The 21,173-nt window shown below is 59.5% G+C and overlaps 1 protein-coding gene across 1 annotated transcript in view; it reads left to right on the top strand.

The window, feature by feature from the left end:
• The window catches only part of LOC119091052 (protein outspread), a gene marked incomplete at its 3' end in the record, with an annotated part of 100,672 nt that overhangs the window by 25,427 nt on the left and 54,072 nt on the right, over positions 1-21,173 (top strand). The window contains exon 2 of the mRNA XM_037213769.1: positions 495-575. Coding sequence (XP_037069664.1) covers positions 495-575 — 81 coding nt within the window. The remainder of the gene's footprint in view (positions 1-494; positions 576-21,173) is intronic.

Genomic DNA, 21,173 nt, shown 5'->3' on the forward strand with positions numbered 1-21,173 from the left:
TGGATATTGTACCTTCACCACGACCACCGCGTCAGGCTCCAACCTTCACCACGACCACCGCATCAGGCTCCAACCTTCACCACGACCACCGCGTCAGGCCCCAACCTTCACCACAGCCGCTGCATCAGGCTCCAACCTTCACCACGGCCACCGCGTCAGGCCGCAACCTTCACCACAGCCGCCGCATCAGGCTCCAACCTTCACCACGACCACCGCGTCAGGTCCCAACCTTCACCACGACCACCGCGTCAGGTCCCAACCTTCACCACGACCACCGCGTCAGGTCCCAACCTTCACCACGGCCACCGCGTCAGGCCCCAACCTTCACCACAGCCGCCGCATCAGGCTCCAACCTTCACCACGACCACCGCGTCAGGCCCCAACCTTCACTACGACCACCGCGGCGGCTCGCGAGGTCTGACCTCATGCCAGAGACGTCTGACCTGAGCTCAACGGGCCGGCCCGACCTCTGACCGTGACCTCGGCGTCCCCAGGCGTCGCGGAAGGTGCAGCGGTGCGGCTTCCTGTTTGTCGCGCCCGATTGGGACTTCACCAACCCGCTCAACCGGACCAAGGTACGTCCTCCCCGCCGGCTGCCCCCCCCCCCCCCCCAACACCGCCGGACACGTCCGAGGCGGTCCGCTGCTCTTTGCGCTCCAACACAATGTTGGCGGCACGCCGTAATCAGTGCGACGGAGCGACGGAGCGACGGACGAGCGCCGAGCGACGGCGTGCTGTTCTGTGGGAACCGGGACGTAGGGCTGTCAACAAGCATGGGAGGGCACACTTTTCATCTTCCGGCTCGGGGGGAACTTGGCCTGCGTTCCCCAGATTTGGTGGAAAGCTGCCCTGCCCAGTGTCTTATGCGTTCTCCAATGCTATCTCCAATACTATATACCCCCCCCCCCCCCACACACACACAGGGCGGGGGGGGGGGGCGGAGGTTCCGGAGAGGGTGGTGTGGGGTGGGAGTGGGAGTCAAAGCGGATATTGTGGCGGTACAAGTGCTACATGCGCGTTGCTCCGTAGTCAATGCGTGTCGGTCAACATCCAGTACCGGGGATGATTTAGATTCGTTTGGTACATTGACCGCAGCAACACCCAGCGCCGCTCATGAAAATGAGCCCGCGTTGTGACTATTTTTGGGTGGAGCACGCGCCCCGTGCTGGGCGGTAAATTTGTTTCACTAAGAATGGCACCGACAAAAGCGAGTATGTGGGGACATTCGCAGACTGAGTTCGTAATTGCTAGGAATGTTTATGTTCGATGCACGAAATGTTGCGGGAGACCAACATTGCGTGCGGCCTAAGCTTAATTGGTCAATTTGCGGGACAAATACGTCATTTTTTTGCGCCAAAAAGGCAATTTAGACGCACAGCCGTGCCTGGCATGACGATCTGTCTGTAGCGGAGTGAAGAGAGGGTTCGCTTTGGGAGGAGGCTTGCGCGTGCCATGCACACGTTGCGAAGACGGTGTTCGGAGGACGGTGAGGACGGCCGCCGGCGTGCCAGGCATGGTGGACGCATTCCGAAATGGTTATTACCCCTCCCCATCCCCCTTGCTTTATCATCAGCAGTTCGCGTTGCTCTTACTGTGTGAGCGGGAGGCGGAGTCGCAGCGAATCCATACGATGCGAACGCTCTGCCATGGCAGCGAGAGGCTCCAGCCAGAGGCTTCATTCAGTCTGTTGTCAGCTCTGCCGCCTGACAACAGGCGGGGCGCTCAGCCTGCCGCCTGACAAGAGGCGGGGCACTCAGCCTGGCGCGTGCGCCGGCCATCAGACAGTACCAACAGCGATGCACCCCTCAGCACCCACCTCGGCCGGCCACCAGACAGCACTAACACCGGTGCACCCCCTCAGCACCCACCTCAGCCGGCCATCAGACAGCACTAGCACCGGTGCACCCCCTCAGCACCCACCTCAGCCGGCCATCAGACAGTACCAACAGCGATGCACCCCCTCAGCGCCCACCTCAGCCGGCCATCAGACAGCACTAACAGCGATGCATCCCCTGTGTGTACCACGTGCCAAAGTCAAGCCAGGCGGCGGTGCGTCGCACCTCCCTCTCCCCCTCCCACCCTGTTGCCCCGCGCGCCTGAGATGGTCGCAGCCGTCTGGCCCGTGTCTCGGCGGCACATGCAGATGGGCCTGTACCGGGGGTGATGATTGCTCGGCCCTTCGACTCGGCTGCGCCGTCAGTTGCGTCACGTGCTTAAGCAGTTTATAGCGGGCCGTTACCATGGCGCGCTGCCCGCGCCGGCAACAGCCTCACGTCGGGCTCTCCGGAGCCTCTCGCCGGCCTCAGCAAGACACTTACCGGGCTCTGATAGCCTCTCGCCGGGCTCAAATAGCCTCTCGCATGATGCACGCCACCGGCCGCTCAGTTCCCAGAGCCGTGCGGCGGCCATGTGTCCTGTGACCCAGGCAGGGCGGACGGGTCACCGGACGGGTCGGAAGGGACGAGCCGGGGCGGACGAGTCACCGGACCGGTCGGAAGGGACGAGCCGGGGCGGACGGGTTTAACGCGGCGCCGGGAGCGGCGCGGCAGGTCGCCTCCAGACGAGGCGGCGCTCGGCTGGCACAGCCGTCCATCCACCAGATGGCGGTGCACCGTTTCCTATGGATTCTTTTGCCAGATGAGGTCAAATTCCCACCGCCCGTCCCCAGTCGCGCGCCCTTGGCTCCACTGGCTCCGCTGGCTCCGCCGGCTTCTGGCTCCACTGGCTCCTGGCTCCGTTGGCTCTTGGCTTTGCTGGCTCCCGGTTCCTGGCTCCGCTGGCTCTTGGCTCCGCTGGCACGGTCCCAGTGCCTGCCCGTTCGTCTGGTGGTCACGGACGCCGAGCCTGCTCTGGCACGTCACTTGCCTGGGAGGCACGTCCCACATCGCCAGCGTACCCACGTTTGTTCTGTGAAGCTGCTTGCCTTGCATGTGATAGTGCGCGCCTGTGCTTCGTCAACACACGCATTTGCTCTCCGTTGTCACCGGTCTGCACTTAGTGCCGCCCGCCCGCCTCATAACAGCGCGCGTCTGCTGCTGGATAGCGTACGTCTGCCCCATAACGCACGTCCTGCGCTGGCGGCGGCGGCGGCGGCGGCGGCGGACCGCTGCTGCGCGGCGGCCGATGCTGCGCGTCACGCTCTGATGACGCCGGCGACCGCGCGGCGATCGCGGCCCCGACCGGTGCGCGCGCGACAAACGCTACGCGGCGGCGGCGGCGGCGGCGGCGGCGGCGGCGGCGACCGCGCCGCGTGGGAGCGCCGCGCCTCCGCCTCCCACGACCGCGGCTGGGTCGCGCCGGACCGGACCGGCTGGGCCGCACCGCCAGAGCGCGGTGACCCCGCTGCCGGGCCGGACGGGCTCCCTGCCTTGTCCTTTGTCCACAGTCCAGTGCCGTAACCCAGGTAGCGCTCCACAGTGCTCAGTTCCCAATGCGCACTGTCCAAATTCTACTGTCCAATGTCTATTGTTCAAATTCTAATGTCCAATGTCTACTGCCCACCGTTGTTTACCCGGTGCCCAGTGCTCACAGTCGTCTGCCCTCCGCACACTGCCCACTCTTAACGGTGAGCTGTCAACTGCCCACTGCCCACTGCCCACCATACACTGCTCATTGCCCACTACCCCGTGCCTTGTGTCGTAGCGCGGGCAGCCGCGTGGGCTCCGGGTCGCAGGGCCGCGGTCTCGCGCCGGGATGGTGACGTCGGCTGGCCGCACTCTGGATGGCGTGAACATGCCGTGACTGCGCGCCGCCGAATAGAGTCACGCGGCGCGAGAGTTTTGACGGGCGCCGGCGGCTACCGTAAGACTTCTTTTTCGGCGCGATGTCCCGAACGTGACCGGCGACATCATCCGCACACTAGATCGTACACGGGCGTCGGCGCAGCTGTGGAGCAGAGTGACTTGAACGATCAGAGGGTCTCGGCAGCCGTGGCGGTGGGAGCGTGAGGGCGAGCCGTTCACTGGCCACCGGCAGACGAGTCCATCGTGACTCGTGACGAGTTCATCACTGATCTTTGTATGTAGTGCGCTCTGCGGGGGTAGCGGTTTTTGAAGGAATGCAACTTGGCAGGCAGCAGTGCAAGATACCGCATGCGGTTTGGAATGCTAAATCGCAGTGGATCGCATCGAACAGCGCGAAGCAATATCCGCTCAACTTGGCCTGCGCCCTACGCCGAGTCCTGAGCAGGTTCTCCCCAAGTCAGTCCCCCAAGTCAAACATTTCCCCAAGTCAGTCTTTCCCCAAGTCAGTCTCTCCCCAAGTCAGATTCTTCCCAAGTCAGAGTCTGGCGCTTTGAGCACGCTGCTGGATGCCGACTCGCGCAACTGCCAACTGTATCTTGGAGTGTGCAGGACAGGGCCGCAGCCCCGGCGGGGGGAGGGGAGGGCAAGGAGCGACCCCGGCGCCCTGATCAGCCTGCCTCGGCAGCGGCCGCCCCGCACAGTGTCGCGGTGGTGGGCCCTGTGTGTTGGATTTGAAGCGCCGATTCCAAATGCAAAGTGCTGATTTGAGATTTAGAGTATTGATTTAAGGTGCGCAATGCTGATGCACACTTTAAATGAACGGTTGAAAATCCATCACATTGGTTGAAAATTGAACGTGTAAATTCAATCATTCGAGATTGAAAGCTCTGATTTAAGTTTTAAAGTGCTAACCTAAAGTCCGAAGCGCTGATTTGATATTCATATTGTCGACTCAAGAGGATCCAATGATCTTGGGGGGACGGAAAAAGTCAGTTTTAGTATGTTGCGTGAGCACGCGAGGATACTGAACGGGAGCGATTTTTTCGTCATGCGTGAAGTGCCGCTGGAAGCCGGTCACGTGGCCGCCCCGGCACACTCTAGAGCTGGTAGTGCCAGCCCCTCGCTGACTCAGATGCTCCATCACAACAGCGGTGTGAATGCTGATCTTGACGAGAGGGGCAGGCGACACATGGGCTGCGGCGGGACTCCCAGTGCACGTGCTCGAAGTCGATTGACGTCATGATTCACGTGTCGATTCGATGCTGGTCGACAGTCGACCTGACCCGACCAGTGAACTCGTCATGACCGGGCTCAGCGAGGTCTGCGCCTGATCGCGGAACAACAACGCTGGACACGCCGCGCCGCGTGCTCAGCGTTGGACGCGCCGCGCCGCGTGCTCAGCGCGAGCAACGCATCGTGGCCGTCACGACCGGACGGCGCTCACTGCAGCGAGCGAATAACGCCAGCGTGACGAACTGACCATCCTGGAGCACGAGGATCTCATTGGCATCCTCCCACACAGCGAGCACCACATACCTCCCATCGTGAGGGAACTACCTTGCGCGCCGTGGGGAACACATCCTTTCTCCTCGTGAGCGGGCCATTCTCCCGAATTGTGGGTAGCGGACTCTCCCGCGACTGATTCTGATTCTGCCGGATCTAATTCTCTCGCGAGGCTGTTCGTTTCCCCGTGCAGTGACGAGTCCTGCGCTATGTGATGACCATCGTGGACGTAATACGCAGCCCACCATCCAGTCGCTCCACCCCCGGCTGGGGGCGTAGTCCGGTCTAGGACAGCTGACGGCGTGCACAACGCACTGCCTCTCGCGGCACCGAGCCCGCCGCGCTGCGATCGCCGCCGCGCCTGCTGCCGCGCCGCTTTCTGTGTCATCGTGCCAGCCGGCCGGCCGCTGTGACGTCACGCCGGCGGCGGCGGCGGCGGCGACCCGGCCCCAATAGACCGGTCTTGCGTGACGTCGCGCTGCCGTTCCCGGCTGTAGCGGTGTTGTGCGGGTCCGTCCGGGTCTGACGGCGTTCTGTGAGTTTGTCTGGACGGGGTCGTGAATAGTGACGCTTTGGGGATCTTCCTGGACGGACCTGGCTGCAGCGGCAGTTTGGAGTCTGCAGGAACTTTTCCGCAGGAGCTGGAGCTGCGGGGTTTGCTGGAGTAATCGGCGAGGAATTGGTCTGCTCTGATGGGAGTTGGTTTGCTCTGTAGGGAGTCGGGGCTGCAGGGGTTCGCTGGGGAAATCGGCGAGGAGTTGGTCTACTCTGATGGGAGTTGGTTTGCTCTGTAGGGAGTCGGAGCTGCAGGGGTTCGCTGGGGAAATCGGCCAGGAATTGGTTTAGGTAAGACAGTGACTTAAAACTCTTTTCCTCGTGAAAGAACCAGAATAATGATAAGATGGCTGGGTCAACATTTCGGCTACATGCCTTTATCAAGTTGTCCGGAGTCTTCAGATTACGTTTCGAAAACTGCGGCCGCACTTGCTTGCCGGAGCTTACAGCGCTTCTGAAATGTCCGCTGCACTCATTACCCCATTAGCGGCGTGCAGTGGCGCATGCATAGCGCACGAACGCCGGTTCTTGCGGTGATGATTGTCTTGTTGAGGGATCGCCTAGTTAGGGGCGCTAGCCGGCGAGTTTCTCCCGCGGCGCGGCGCGGCGCGCGGCTGCGGGGTTTTTAAAGCCGGCAGCTGGGCCGGCTGACTGGCCAATTACGGCCTTATTAGGCGGAGCGGCGCAGACCGCGCGTCGGCCGCTTACGTGTGCATGGAATACGGCGCAGGCTCGCACAACGTGCCGGCCTCGACGTTGTAAGATGTCGTGTTCGTGACACCTGAGATTGTGTGAGCTTGTTATCCACTGATCACGGAGGATTTGATGGGCATTAGACGAGATGGAAGATAAACCGGGCATTAGCCAGTCTGAGAGCGAGAATTAAATGGGCATAAGCAGAACTCGAGAATGAAATGACACAAGGGAAAATGAGTGCTTTAAGACAATTGGAGACTGGTTTTGAAAATGGCCGTAGCCGAGCTTGATTAGTGAGGTTAGCGCAGTAAGCAATAAGAAACGGCATGTCATTGAAATGCGTATGGGCTCGAATCGCTTTCTGTCTCAACGCTGGTGTTGGGATAACATAATCGTCTTATGGCTAGCTCTACTTGCGTACATGCATGACACCCTAGTCACAATCTGTTGCAACCGTGTATAAGAGGCCCGGGACTGCGGTGTGGTGTCGGTGGCAGGTGACGATGTGTTATTGCGTCAGCCTAAGTATATTCCCATCATAAGCAACATGTTGCATGAGACAGTCAGGAACTGCAACGGGTTTGCACTCGGTTGTTTGCAAGGCAGTCAGATGCTTGCGTGACAACTGTTGGCTCTGCCACGTCGTCTTAAGTGCTGTCAAGACGCGTGAAATCTGCAGAGTGCGCTTGCACCGTAATTCAACCCGAACATTCGGCCAGTTGTGACCGAGGACAAAAAAGGACGCACACTGACTGGTGCAAATAAGCCGTCTCCTCACTTTTCACGTCAGCCGATATCGCCTGCCGCGGAACCTGTTTCGCCGGATGCCAGCTCCATTACGCCTCCGGGCATAAACGAGCGAAACCTTAAAGGTCAGGGTGCTCCTGTTTCCCCGCGTGGGGAAGACAATGCTGAAGTGGAAGCGACCGTCGCGTGCTGTTTTCGGTTGGTCCGGCGTGTGTAGCCGACCCGGCTGGGTCTCACTGGGGCGGGTGCGGCCCCACGAGCAGCCTTGCGGTGCACAGTCCAGCAGTTATCGGAATCTGCCCTGGCGGGGTGATGTCGTTCAGTACGAGCGAAAGGAATGATTGCGTTGTAGCATGGTCTTTGATCCTCTAAAAATCAAGCGCCGAGACTGTGGCGTAACTCTGTATGAGTCTAACAGCGTGCTCACCGCCCAAATTCACGTGCCTCGTTAGCTGGATTATACGCCTTTCGTATTAAGCCCGATATCATCTCGCCGCCGCGACTGTGAGGCCGGCCGTCTCCCCGCCTGCCCCCTCCCCCTCCCCCGCCCGGCGGCCAGGTCAGCCGCCGCTGACCCGGTCCGGACAGATAGGGGGGAGGGGGAGGGGGAGAGGCGGCCTTGTACCAGATCCCGGCCCGCCTCCGTACCGCCGCCGGCGACCGCGTCTGGCCCGGTCACGTGGTCCGCGTCGACACTCGCGCGTCGTTGGCGGTCTCGCCCTGGGAGGACTGTAACCAATGTGGAGGGGGGGGGGGGGGGCTTGAGGGACTTGTCCTCTTTTATCTTTATTATAGCCTTTGGTTTTGCCTTTACTTTCCGTTTTTCACGTTTTACCAAAGTACCGCTTTAAGGGCAGGTTGTCCCCACTTTCGAGCTTGACCCCCAATCCTGATTTGCCCTTCATAATCTCAGAGACTTGGCTACGCCCAAGCTACCCGCGGTTATAACCCACGACGTCGCAGATAGTGTTGTCGCACTCGAGTTGCCGTATCCAGACACATCGGAACGACCGCAGCGCACTGGCTTGTGACGTCATAAGTAGCAACTTGGCCACGGCATTTAGCAATCAGGAGTCCCCCCTGGTGGTGACGTCACATGACGGACTGCCATTTGGGATTGGGCCTTGTGGCTGACGGTGCCCTACAGAACGACTGTCACGTGACCGTCTGTAGACGTCAGAAGTAGTGGATTTGTAGTATGCAAAGCGACGAAAATTGCTCACGAAAGCATTCCGATGGCACACGTGCTCTTACCACTATGGTTCCGCCACGCCCACTGCGTCTTCGCCACGCGCATCGTCTCTTAGCCTCTGGCTCTTGGTCTTGGATTCTTGTTTTGTTTTTTTTTTGTATTTGTCGTGCGCCCGCTCCTACCGCGGATATGGGAATGCGAAAGGGCAGCACGGGACACATGTGACGCTCATGCGACGCGACACTTAATGCCAAGGTGGACGTTCGTATGGAGCCGCCGCGTTTTTAGGCTCGGCCGGTTGCTAGGGAGTTGATAACCTCACTGTTTGATACACCGCCGTTGCTAAGGAGCTGATGACGTCACTGTCGTCTGACACCCGCCGGTGGACGATGCTGGGAGGCAGCGAAGCGCATCACGTTCGGCTTGTGCGGCGCGTATCCAGGTCGGTGTAATAACCGTTAGGCTACGCCCAGGTCTGCATAAGACTCATTGCGTACGTGCAGTTCGCCACGAACGGCAGTCTGCGGCTTAATCCATTATCCAAACGTACTCGTGAGAGACGAAATGAGCCACAAACGGCGACCCGTCGTTACCTACGTGAGGGAAGGGTTCTGTCGTTCCCAACAGACGGGTGGGCTTTTGACGACTGTTGCGCAAGCTCATGACTCGCGTGTGGGCCGCAGACTAAAGTATGGACGCCTGGTCCAATGAGAACCGCCGAGACGGTCAGTTGAGAACCGTCGTGACGGTCAGATGAGAACTGTCGTAGCGGTCGGATGCGAGCCGTGAAGGCGGTCCGATGAGGACCGTCGTGGCGTTCGCTTAACACGCGCCCGGGTGGCCGGCTAGATACCCTCCACTCGGGTGGGCAGGAGGGTCAATTTGACCCCCTGAGATCTCGGGAACTAAGAAAGCTAGAGATACCAAAATTTGCAGACTGTGTTGACCTGTACTTGAACTCTGTTAGGTACAATTTTCAGGTTCCTAAGTCATGACCTTCGGATAAAAAGGTCAAGCAAGGTCAAGTTCCAGGTTGGTTTCCAAAGTGTCCCCAGAACCTAGATAACCATTTCTAAGCAAAAGGTCGCGTGTTCACGCATCCCCTATTTTTTGGTTTCACCACCACACCACGAAAAGAGAGCCTGTGCAAACGCGAGCAAGGCTTTTGAGAGCATTTTAGTCCACGCATTTCTTTTTTCCCGAGGAAACTTGACCACTAAATTGCATCATTCCCGAAATGCAGGAGTGAAAAATCCAAGGACTGTCTTCTAAATGAAATTTAGAAGCTGAATATGACGATTTGAGCGCTCATGTTAACAGATTTTAAGTCAAATCAGGTGAGAACAAAATGTTTCCAAAAAGTAGGAGTTTATGTATTAATATGACAAGCTTTGTTTTTCTTGGTATCATACGAGTGTGATACCACTTTATTCTTCCTTCCTTTCCCATCGCCTTTAGAGGTACCATTTGTTGCTTAAAATGTGTACCAATTTCTCTGCAAGATGCCACAACGGCAGACTTGCACGTATTTTATGCATAAATTGGATTAATTCGCCAGCCGCCCAAAAATGTTTGAAATACACCCAAGAGTGAACAATTTCCAGGGAATGAAGGAGACAAATTGAACCACGGAACTTACTTTTGCCGCCATTTTTGCGCTTTTAAACCCTCGGTTGGTCGTTTTCTTGGTTCATGGCGGCGCTCGATAATTATAAATCTAAGCCTTCCGAGTGTCTAACTCACCACGCTACTTAACAACGCTATGCTTATGCTGCCATATAGAGCTTGGACAAACCTGACGCAGCTACTACATAAGTGTGTGATGGCGAAATTCTGTCCTCCGGAAATGTTTATCGTGCACACCTCTTACTTGTTTCGCATTTTAATCTCGTAGGTTGGTGGACATGATTGATATTTAGATTTGGGGGTGAGTGGGATGACTCTGCCTGTCAGCAAACTGTGCGAAAGGTACTGACTTCGTTTTGGGGGAGGAGGAAGAAGTGTGCCCTGAAAAAAGCCAGTAAGTCTCCCGTGGACCAAGTAATTGCTTACCTTTCCTACGTTCAGCACATGATTTATAACCGGAGTTATCCATTTTCTGTCTTAATCCATTGATTCTTGTCATAATACAAATTATGATGCCACCAGGCATGCAGTGGGTTTATTTTGTTCCATAATCTTGATTTTTGCCCCAATTTTTTGAAGTGGTTCCTCATGGCTGCTTTAAGCAGATGTCTTCTATAGTTGTCATGGTTTACGGACTTGCAAATGACTGTACTGTATATATGCACTATATTTAACACAGGGATACTCTAAGCTGCATAGCAATTATATCATTAAATATGAATAAACCAGCCTAAATAGATGCCTTTGCTGCAGCTGAAAAGGCAAGCAGCAATACTGGCATGGTCATCCAAAGGTTATGTTACTTTTGGAGAAGAGAGATTGTTTTGTGGAGCATATTTGTTGAGCATTTCCTACCCATTATTGCCCTTGACATAGGTTAACCATGATAATCGAAATGAGTTATTCAAAGTAATTGAAAGTGTTTTCAAAGCGATAATTTCATGAAAATAGACATTGGTATTTTGTAAGAAACAATGACAAAATGTTTGTTTTCCCTGACCCCATCTTAACAGAAGCTAGAGGTACATCTATTGTGTTTGACTTGGTGATGGGCTGATGCGTAGCAATCCAATGTTTTTTTGTTTGAGTGTTTTATGGTTTTTGAATTTCCTGTTGTTATTTTGTTGTTGAATTCCTTTGCTTTGTTTTGTTTTAAAAATGCTGTGGAAGGGAAGTGCAAAGTGCAGCATCAAATTATTGGTGTTACATAATTTGTATGCCCATTATACCGTCATGAAATTGTTATGCGTTAATATATTCTGTTTCACTTTAATGGCCTAAGATGTTAAAAAACAAAACAGTTTTGTCAGATTTAGGATATTACATTCATGCCAACTTGAAATAGATGTCTTTGGTTGCTGAGATATCAATCACAAGCTCATAAGTTGCATCTTTTGTGAATTAATTTTTTCACTCCTGCACGGTCTTTTTTAGATGGAATTTTTCACTCCCACACTAGTTCAAAAGTGATTCTGGCTCCCTGGTCAGAGGACTCGCAGCTGCGAAGGCGCAGGTTCGATACCCATCACTGACAGTTTTTGTACCTTGTGGGTGCAATCAGCGGGGTGTGCGGCACTGATAATCGCAGCGATTGTGCGTGTCGTGATGCAAGCCAAGCACTGCCTTAAGTCAACGCGGGGCATCTGTTCGTATGAGAAGCATCCAACGCGGATGTAGGGCAGAGCGGACGGGGATCGTCAGAACGCGTTTTCCCGCGCAGCTGCGCCGCGGGCGCTGTCCCGACCCTGCCTCGTCTGCCGTGACCGGCGGGAAAGCTGCGCCTTCCACCGCGCACTGGCCGCGTAGAAAGTGAGTGCTGGGCGCCGCCCTCCTGCCGGCCGGCCGGCGCGGCCCCCGCCCGCCAGCCGTCCCCGCCGGCCAGCGCGGCAGAGGCGCGGCTGGCCGCCGGCCCGTGCCTTTCTCGCGAGGATTCGGTGAAAACGGCGGGTCGGCGTGCGGGCAGACGCCGTCACCGGGCCGTGGCGCGGGGAGTTTCCCGAGCTTCGGCGCCGCTGACGTGGGAGGTGAAGGCGCCGGTCAGGCACGGCAGCGGAAGGCGTCCAGCGCGGCCGCGGATCCCACTGCCGGCGTTCCGTCACGCTGTCCGCACCGGGCGAGCGTCACGTCACGCTGTCACCCCCAGGCACACAGCACTGAGACGCAACGCCGCCACAATAGCGCAGCTGCGAAGTGCCAGCGCAGTATGCCAACGACGCCAAACGTATCCGTAACGCAAACATCCTGCAGCCCGTGCCAGAATCATGGGCATGCTGCGGTGCAGCGGCGGGCGCGGCGCGGCAGCGTCCTGTAGCAGGTCACGGCAGCAGGCGCCGGCCGGCGCGACGACCCGCCGCGCTGTCTGGCCGGCGCACCAGACCTTCACCAGCGGGCCGACCCCGCCCCACCCCGGGCGGGCGGGCGCGGCTGAACGGTCGCCAGCTCCCTCGGCGCAGCCCGGCCGGCGGCGGCTCATCACGGGCCATCGGCGCAGAATCGCCGGTGATAGCGCATAGCCCGGAGGCGGCGGCGGCGGCTTCGTAGCGCGGCCGCCTGCGCCTGCGCCGTGCACGGCAGCCTGCCGATCAGCCTGCCCGCGGACGCTGCGTGCAGGGGCCATCCGGGTCGACCCGCCCAGGTGGCCGTCCCAACGGACTCTGGTTGCGATTTGTCGTGAGCATTATCTGAGCGTCGCTGGATCCGCATGGAAATAAGGTATTTGCCCAGATGGCGCCGTGACCTGGGCACTGACGACGGCGGAGAGGTGACTGGGCGGCGCTAGACGCTCGTTTGAACTGTGCAGGGGTCGGTGTGACGCGTCCCGGGTCGGCCCTGCCCGCAGGCCCCGACCCGGACCCGCTCGAGCCGCTGAGCCTCGGCCGCGTGCCGCCGGAGTCTGAGGCCCGGCCTGAGCTCGGCTTCAGTGCTGATCACGGCGGAGCAGAGCGGGCTGGAGCGGGGCGCACCCGTGCTGCGCCGGCCTCCTCGCCGGTCGGGATTCGCAGAGACGCGGCCGTGGAAGTGGGACACCAGAACTGGCGCCTCGTAAATCGACACTCCCGGCGGGGCCTGTCACCCTTCGCAGAACTGCCCGAGGGACGCCCACCTGGTGGAAGGCATTTCGCACAACGTACAATCTCTTATCGACAAAAGTCAAATTAATCCCCTAATGGACGCGATATCTGTTACGTTGCCCAAGACAAAGATCATGCCAGTGTGGTTGCATGCCGGTTGTATGTCATGAACCTGCACGTTCTTATCGCGGGCTCACGGCAATTTGAAATCGTGACTGTCGCTTCGTTAGACACATTCAGAGACCCTGCCGCTTGTGAAAAATGCTATTTCAGCCGTCCGTCGATTTCTTTTTCGCCGGCCCACTTGCTCACCCAATGCCAGTGTTGCCACACAATCTGCCAGACCCGGGGCTGATTACCACTAGATGGCCCGCGTGGCTCGTGATTAGCGCAGGCCGCACCTGCTCCGCGCATTGTAAGCATGACTTCTGGGCGGCGGCGGTACGGCTTCATTGGCACGTCTGCCTTTTGTCGACGGCGCGGGATAGACGCTGGCTGTGGCGTCCTCTACCCACGGCTCCGAGTCTCTGTCGTAACCAGCACCAGACACTTTGTTATCAGTACCCAGAATATGGAATTTGAACAACAGTTGAGAACCTTCTAGAACTACGCAAATCTAACGTTCTTGTGCTTTTTCTTCTATTCGGCATCCGCAATTAAAACTAAGAACTAAATCTTGCCAAAAATATTGCAACGTACGTTGCCATGAGAAGCGCGTCAGGAGCGCGTCCGTGTCGGTGCTCCTTATTCAGGAGCGCGTCCAAGTCCGTGGTCCTTATTCATGAGCGCGTCCGAGTCCGTGGTCCTTATTCAGGAGCGCGTCCGTGTCGGTGCTCCTTATTCAGGAGCGCGTCCAAGTCCGTGGTCCTTATTCATGAGCGCGTCCGAGTCCGTGGTCCTTATTCAGGAGCGCGTCCGTGTCCGTGCTCCTTATTCAAGAGCGCGTCCGAGTCCGTGGTCCTTATTCAGGAGCGCGTGCGAGTCCGTGATCCTTATTCAGGAGCGCGTCCGTATCCGTGCTCCTTATTCAGGAGCGCGTCCGAGTCCGTGGTCCTTATTCAGGAGCGCGTCCGAGTCCGTGGTCCTTATTCAGGAGCGCGTCCGAGTCCGTGCTCCTTATTCAGGAGCGCGTCCGAGTCCGTGCTCCTTATTCATGAGCGCGTCCGAGTCCGTGGTCCTTATTCAGGAGCGCGTCCGAGTCCGTGCTCCTTATTCAGGAGCGCGTCCGAGTCCGTGCTCCTTATTCAGGAGCGCGTCCGAGTCCGTGCTCCTTATTCATGAGCGCGTCCGAGTCCGTGCTCCTTATTCAGGAGCGCGTCCGTGTCCGTGCTCCTTATTCAGGAGCGGTTACGTCCCGCGACCGTGTCCGAAAAGCTGCGTGTTCGAGCCTAGCTTCCCGCCTAACATTTCGTCACCCGAGAAGGCCATTGGCGTGACACGTGACGACGCTGAAAACCAGACGGTTTTTAGCATTGGTAGTTGGGAACTTATTCTGACCATGCTTGATCTTCAATATACCACGGGGTACTGGTTAAACGACGCTGGGAAGCGCACGTTGGCTGCTTTCCGAAAGCTGCTCGAACCCCAGAAAGTTCGCCGACGTCGATGACGAAAGTTGTGGCGGGAAGTAAGGCTAGAACCGCTCGACTTTCCGTGCTCGGTGGCGGGCGGACGCTCTCAAACATAGCGTGCGCCTCAATAGCCATGAGCGCAGCTTGAAGCGTCGGAGCATTGGCGATTCGACCAGTTTTTGCCTGAACACTTCGTTTAGTAATGTTGAAGTGCATGATCACCTGAAGCAAAAATTCAGGACCGGTTATTGCCAAGACAGTATTTTCCTAACTTACAATGACGCTAGATCACCTCAGATGTGCTACTATTGGTAATACGAGCGGATAGATAATGGTATTACGAGCGGCGGTGTGCGCTCACGCCGGGTGTCCGGTGCTTGCTGGCAGTGCCTTCCCCTCCCCGCCACTCTACACCCGCCGCGAGCGCCGACGCGATGGGCGGCGGCGTCGGCTTGAAGGGGGGGGGGGGGGGGGGGGGCGAGCGGCGGAGACTTTCACCAGGGTCGCGTCAGTAAACAGACGCCGTAATGAATGGAGTTGGATGTAACGAGGCGCCGGCGGCGGCCGACTCCGCCGCCCTCTCGCAGCGCCCTGCCGGCCCGTCAGCCGAGCCCGGGTCACCGGGCTGGGCTGAGCGGGTGGGGAAGGGAGCGTCAGGACCTCTGTCGGGTGATCGGCCTCCGACCGCGCCTCTGCTGTCTGAGCCGCATGGCCAGGCCGTCTTCGGTACGCGGGCCGCCAGCTGCTGCTGTGCAAACGGCCTGGGAGGGGCTGCCATCTGCCGCGGCGGTTGGGGCCGCCCGGTCACAGGGGCGCACGTAACACGTGCGGCGCACGAGACGCGCAGCATCTCCATCCTTCATGCAAGCGGTGCAGAGGCTGAGGGCGATCTGTACCGACTGGTGGGCGATCGCAGACGTAGAGTTCACGTGGTCAGCCGCTCTAGCCAGCCGGTTTGACCGCTGCGGTGATTATTCTCGGTGACACGTATGTCTAAAAATAGCAAATATTTGCATGTGGCAGCTGTCGAACGCGGTGTACGGGTCGAACCGCCTTCGGTGGCCGTTGTCGAACCGGAGAAACGGACGACACTATCGGCATCACCGGCGGGGCGCTGTTTGCCTGTGTCTGCTGGGGACACGTCTCGGGCTCGGCCACTCCCGGGCAGGGCTAAGCGCGTGCTGGGCTGGCCGGCCTACTTTGTTTTGCTGTGCATCAGTGGCGGGTCCGTCTCCGTCGGACAGGCTGACGACTGGCCGCGCCGGACTGCGGTCCCGAGAGGCCTGCAGCGGCCGGCTTCGGAGGCGAAGCTACAGGCCGCCGCCTTTGCATAACTCCTTGTGGGCTGGCTTCGTAGGTGAAGCTGCAACTTGCCGCCTTTGCATAACTCCCTGTGGGCTGGCTTCGTAGGTGAAGCTGCAACTTGCCGCCTTTACATAACTCCTTGTGGGCTGGCTTCGTAGGTGAAGCTGCAACTTGCCGCCTTTACATAACTCCTTGTGGGCACGTCGGCCTGCAGCGGATCATAAGAAACAAGAATTTCAGGGTTTAAGCGATCGGTGAGTGGCATGAATCGATGAAACAGCGGACAGTTTTATGCCTACATGCCTGTACAGTGCCGCCACGAAGGTGTCAATGTAGTATCGGTTTATGAAACTGGCAGACTGCGACCCTGGGGGGCGTTTTTGTCGACCGGCGGCCGACCTACATGGCGACACGAGTTGAATGGGATCGCAGGGCTAACGTTGATCGCTTGGACGAGGCCGGCCCAGCGTGAAGCCGGCCTGGCTGGCGCCGGGGATGGGTAGGCCCGGGGACGGGTGGGCCGGGAGACGGGCGGGCCCGGGGATGGGTGGGCCCGGGGATGGGTAGGCCCGGAGATGGGTGGGCCCGGGTGATTGGTGGGTCCGGGGATAGGTGGGCCCGGAGATTGGTGGGGCCGGGGACGGGTGGGCCCAGGGATGGGTGGGCCGGGAGGCGGGCGCGCCCGGGGATGGGTGGGCCCGGGGATAGGTGGGCCCGGAGATAGGTGGGGCCGGGGACGGGTGGGCCCGGGGATGGGTGGCCTGTGCACCATCGCCGTCTGAGAGTCAGCGCCACCGCCAGTCAGTTACCGGCACCGTCATCGCCACGCAGTTGCTGCCACCGCCACTGTTCTGCACATGACGGGGATGCGACGCCGGAAGCAGCAAAAGGGAGAGGAAAATATGGAAAAAGTTGGAAGGTAGGCATCCCTTCCACCAGTCTGCTCGGTTCAGACGAACCACGGGATAATGCGCAAGTCCGTTGAAACAGTCGAATCCGTTGGTCAGCTGTTGGAAACTGTCCACGCTGAAAACGACATCCCTGGCATTCTCATTTCGGCAGAATTTGATTTGAAGCGATTTTGTACGGCTGTTGGCAATGCCACGGCTGCTTGTCATGCTGTTGAACCGGCTCGCCCCATCTAATTCCCCGCTAGCGCTGCTGTGATCTAGAGGCCACGTTCTCTTTCTTTCCGTCTCCCTGTACACATGCCTTGTTAATCCCGGGAAAGCTCTCGATGCCACTCAAAGCGTGCGTTTCCGGCCTATCGTTGGCGGCCGGCACCCCAGCCGACCGCTGCGGTCGACGGGTCTCGACCCCGGGTCACTGGGGTCAACCGGTCGGCGGCCGCGTGTTGTCGCCGAGCCTGGCGGCCGCTGCCGCTGCTCGAAGGCACCACGGACCCACGGGCCGGCGAGTTTGGTGGTCAGAACAGCGGGTCACGGGCTTGGACACGGCCAGGGGTGGGCCTGGGTGTGGTGTTGAGTCAGCAGCGGAACGCGGCCGAGAGGATGTGTGGAGCTGGTGCAAAATCAAGGCCAGAGCACGCCAAGCGTAGCCCGGAATAAACTACACGATCACGAACACGAAGCGCGATCTGCGGTGCAGATTCGAATGAGTCTCATGATCTCCAAGGAGAAAACGACGGGACCGTTTCACGGCGTGTCATGAGCTGGACCACCGCACGGAGCACGCCGGGCGTGTGGTGCATCAGGAGTTTAATCCTGAAGCACAGGTCAGCAGGAAAACGCCGATGAACAGGCTAATTGCGACATGTGAAACCGCTGGTCGCCTGGTCGCCGCGATAACGCTTGTGCGGCTTACATGGCGCCGGCGGGCGCGCCTGCTGGTGTAAGCGCCGCTTGTATTCGGAGTCAGATGAGCAGGCTGGTCAGCGGAGCAGGCTCTTCTTGCTTGGTTCTGATCAAGGTTTGTCCTGAGCAAGGATCATCCTGATCATCCTGGCTTGCTCCACAAAATTAAGCCGCTTTTATGTTGTGTGCGTGCTGGGCCTGCCGTCGTACTCACAACTATTTGAGATTTGGACGTGGGAACGCCTTGGCTGAGTGCAGGAGCTACGACTTACAGTCGGAAGGTCATGAGGTCGAACCGCAACATCAGCGCTACGCCGCCGCCGTAGCGCGCCGGAGGGCTCGGTGCGCTGCGCCCCCCCCCCCCCCCCCCCTCACAACTTTAACCGGCGTGGGAGACTGCGACGCGCAGGACGGTAACACCGTCACTGTGCTCGAAGCATATTAATGATCGCAAGACAATGGAAAAGGGTCCAACGCGGCGCCGTCTGGCTCGCCTGGTCGGGGTCAAGGTCAGGGTCAATGGACGCGGGCGGCGGATTGCGCCTGGAGGCGGCGTTCCGCCCCGGTGCGCCGCTGTGTCGTGGTGATGCGGGCCGTGCCGCAGGTGGTGCGGTCCGGTCAGGTGGTCCGGTCCGGCCTCAGCCGCGGCGCGCGCTCGCCCGCCCGACGCGCTGCGGAGCGGCGGCTGGTGGTGCGTCTGCCGCGGCGGCGGGGGCGGCTGGTGGTGCGTCTGCCGCGGCGGCGGGGCGGAATGGTTGGTGCGGGGGCAGCGCTGGCGGCTGGTGGTGCGTCTGCCGCGGCGGCGCTGGCGGCTGGTGTGTCTGCCGCGGCGGCGGGGCGGCGCTGGCGGCTGGTGGTGCGTCTGCCCGCGGCGGGCGGGGCGGCTGGTGGTGCGTCTGCCGCGGCGGCGGGGGCAGCGCTGGCGGCTGGTGGTGCGTCTGCCGCGGCGGCGCTGGCGGCTGGTGTTGTCTGCCGCGGCGGCGGGGCGGCGCTGGCGCTGGTGTGTGCGTCTGCCGCGGCGGGCGCTGCGGCTGGTGCGTCTGCCGCGGCGGCGGGGCGGCGCTGGCGGCTGGTTGGTGCTCCGCCGCGGCGGCGCTGGCGGCTGGTGCGTCTGCCGCGGCGGCGGGGCGGCGCTGGCGCTGGTGGTGCGTCTGCCGCGGCGGCGGGGCGGCGCTGGCGGCTGTGGTGCGTCTGCCGCGGCGGCGCTGGCGGCTGGTGCGTCTGCCGCGGCGGGGGCGGCGCTGGCGGCTGTGGTGCGCGTCTGCCGCGGCGGCGCTGGCGGCTGGTGCGTCTGCCGCGGCGGCGGGGCGCTGGCGGCTGGTGGTGCGTCTGCCGCGGCGGCGCTGGCGGCTGGTGTGTCTGCCGCGGGCGGCGCGGCGCTGGCGGCTGGTGGTGCGTCTGCCGCGGCGGCGGGGCGGCGCTGGCGGCTGGTGTGTCGCCGCGGCGGCGGGGCGGCGCTGGCGGCTGGTGGTGCGTCTGCCGCGGCGGCGGGGGCAGCGCTGGCGGCTGGTGGTGCGTCTGCCGCGGCGGCGCTGGCGGTGGTGTGTCTGCCGCGGCGGCGGGGCGGCGCTGGCGGCTGGTGGTGCGTCTGCCGCGGCGGCGCTGGCGGCTGGTGCGTCTGCCGCGGCGGCGGGGCGGCGCTGGCGGCTGGTGGTGCGTCTGCCGCGGCGGCGCTGGCGGCTGGTGCGTCTGCCGCGGCGGCGGGGCGGCGCTGGCGGCTGGTGGTGCGTCTGTAGAGGTCGGCTCACATGACATCACCTCCCAAAAATGAGTTTGGGGTTTCAGTTATAATCGAGACTTCTCATCTCTGTTTTTCGGCATACCATCATAGACCAAATGCTGAAATCAGGATTTGTAGTGTGTCATGTTCCTGAAAGTATTCAGGCCTCCCGTCCACAGGTTGCGTGGCCGTCACAAATTGTCGCTGACGGCAGCCTGGCTTCTGGCGGGTAGTCCTAGCAGCATCTGCACTGACGCCAACAGCGGCTTCAGCCCTCTACTGTCTGCAGAGATGGTAGCGATGTGCTGGTTCGACGAACGCGCTCCTATTTTTTTTTGCGGAGCTGCCAAAACAAAAAGGTCGACGGGCAGCCGTGCCGATAGTGTCAGTTCTGGGAGGAGACGCTCGTGAGGTTGGGATGCTGCCCGCGCATGGGGAGCTCTGTCTCTGTGTGGTAAGTCTTAATGAAGGCCGCCTGTGTCGGCGGGATGTTGGGGGTGCACTGAGGTGATATTGCGGTAGGCGATTGGTGCCATTTTTCGTCCGTGGGAACTTACAAAAGGACACTTACAGAAGACGGTACGCGCTTCGATATGAGGGAGTCGTGGGTCATCACACTACAAATGCCAGCCGGTCCTGACGATACAGTGCCAGTCGACCGCGGCTTTGCGTGGCTGTCAAGCAATGAAAAATTGGATGTTCCTTGTGAACTTTCTCGACGTATCTGCATCGTAATCTGTAGCAAATTTCCTTTGCGAATGTGGTCAGGCTCAACATAAGCTTCCGTCCAGAAGAAACGCGAGCTCCGGTTTTGGGCCGCCGATGTCTTATCATGTTCCCATAGCTCGGCATTTATAGCACTATAGGCACTCATCCGAAATGACGTTTTCCAGCATACAGAAACGTTCGTTTTTGGATTTACGACCGCACCCATCCGGCCATCCATGAACACGGCTGCCTGGCAGCCACGCTGGCTGTCGGGCAACCAGGCTGGCTGTCTGGCGGCCACGCTGGCTGCCTGGCGGCCTGGCTGGCTGTCAGGAGCAATAGCTATATCGGCAGTGTCGCCACGTTCAGCGTGAACTGGGTGTTCGTGATCGTGTAATTATGTGGAGATCGTGTTCAAATTCCTCGCTGTAATCTTGATGTCCTCGACTTTCGCTGGAATGACGACGGGGCCGGCTGAGGAGGTACATGTAAGATAGGGTATGACTGGGCATCCCACCGCCGTAGCGCAAACCGGGGATGTAAATCAATTACACTGGTGGGGGGGGGGGGGGGGGACCGAGGGCGGATTTTCGAGACAGAGGCTCGCCGAAAATGTTCATTTTTCCGCTGTAGCGCTGTTTTAACAAGTGTTCTGGCAATGGGATCCTAACGTTGGGGAAGCGTATGACAAACCTGCAGGGCAGGGACGTAGTTTCGTAAGACATGTTGGGGAGGTGGGACTGAACAGTAAATACCCAATCACTCCCCAAATATGGCAACAAGCAGGTTACTGGCCGGATTTTTCTCACTTTCTTCCCAAAGTTTGAGGGCTGAAGCCAGCCACTCTCCCCCACCTGAATAAGAAACTGCGCCGCTGCTGTAAGGCGCGGCGCCTCCCAACCATATGCAAAGACGTGTGCGT

This window comes from Pollicipes pollicipes, unplaced genomic scaffold (genome assembly GCF_011947565.3).
Source record: "Pollicipes pollicipes isolate AB1234 unplaced genomic scaffold, Ppol_2.1 Scaffold_3216;HRSCAF=3773_pilon_pilon_pilon, whole genome shotgun sequence".
Taxonomy (NCBI): Eukaryota; Metazoa; Arthropoda; class Thecostraca; order Pollicipedomorpha; family Pollicipedidae; genus Pollicipes; species Pollicipes pollicipes.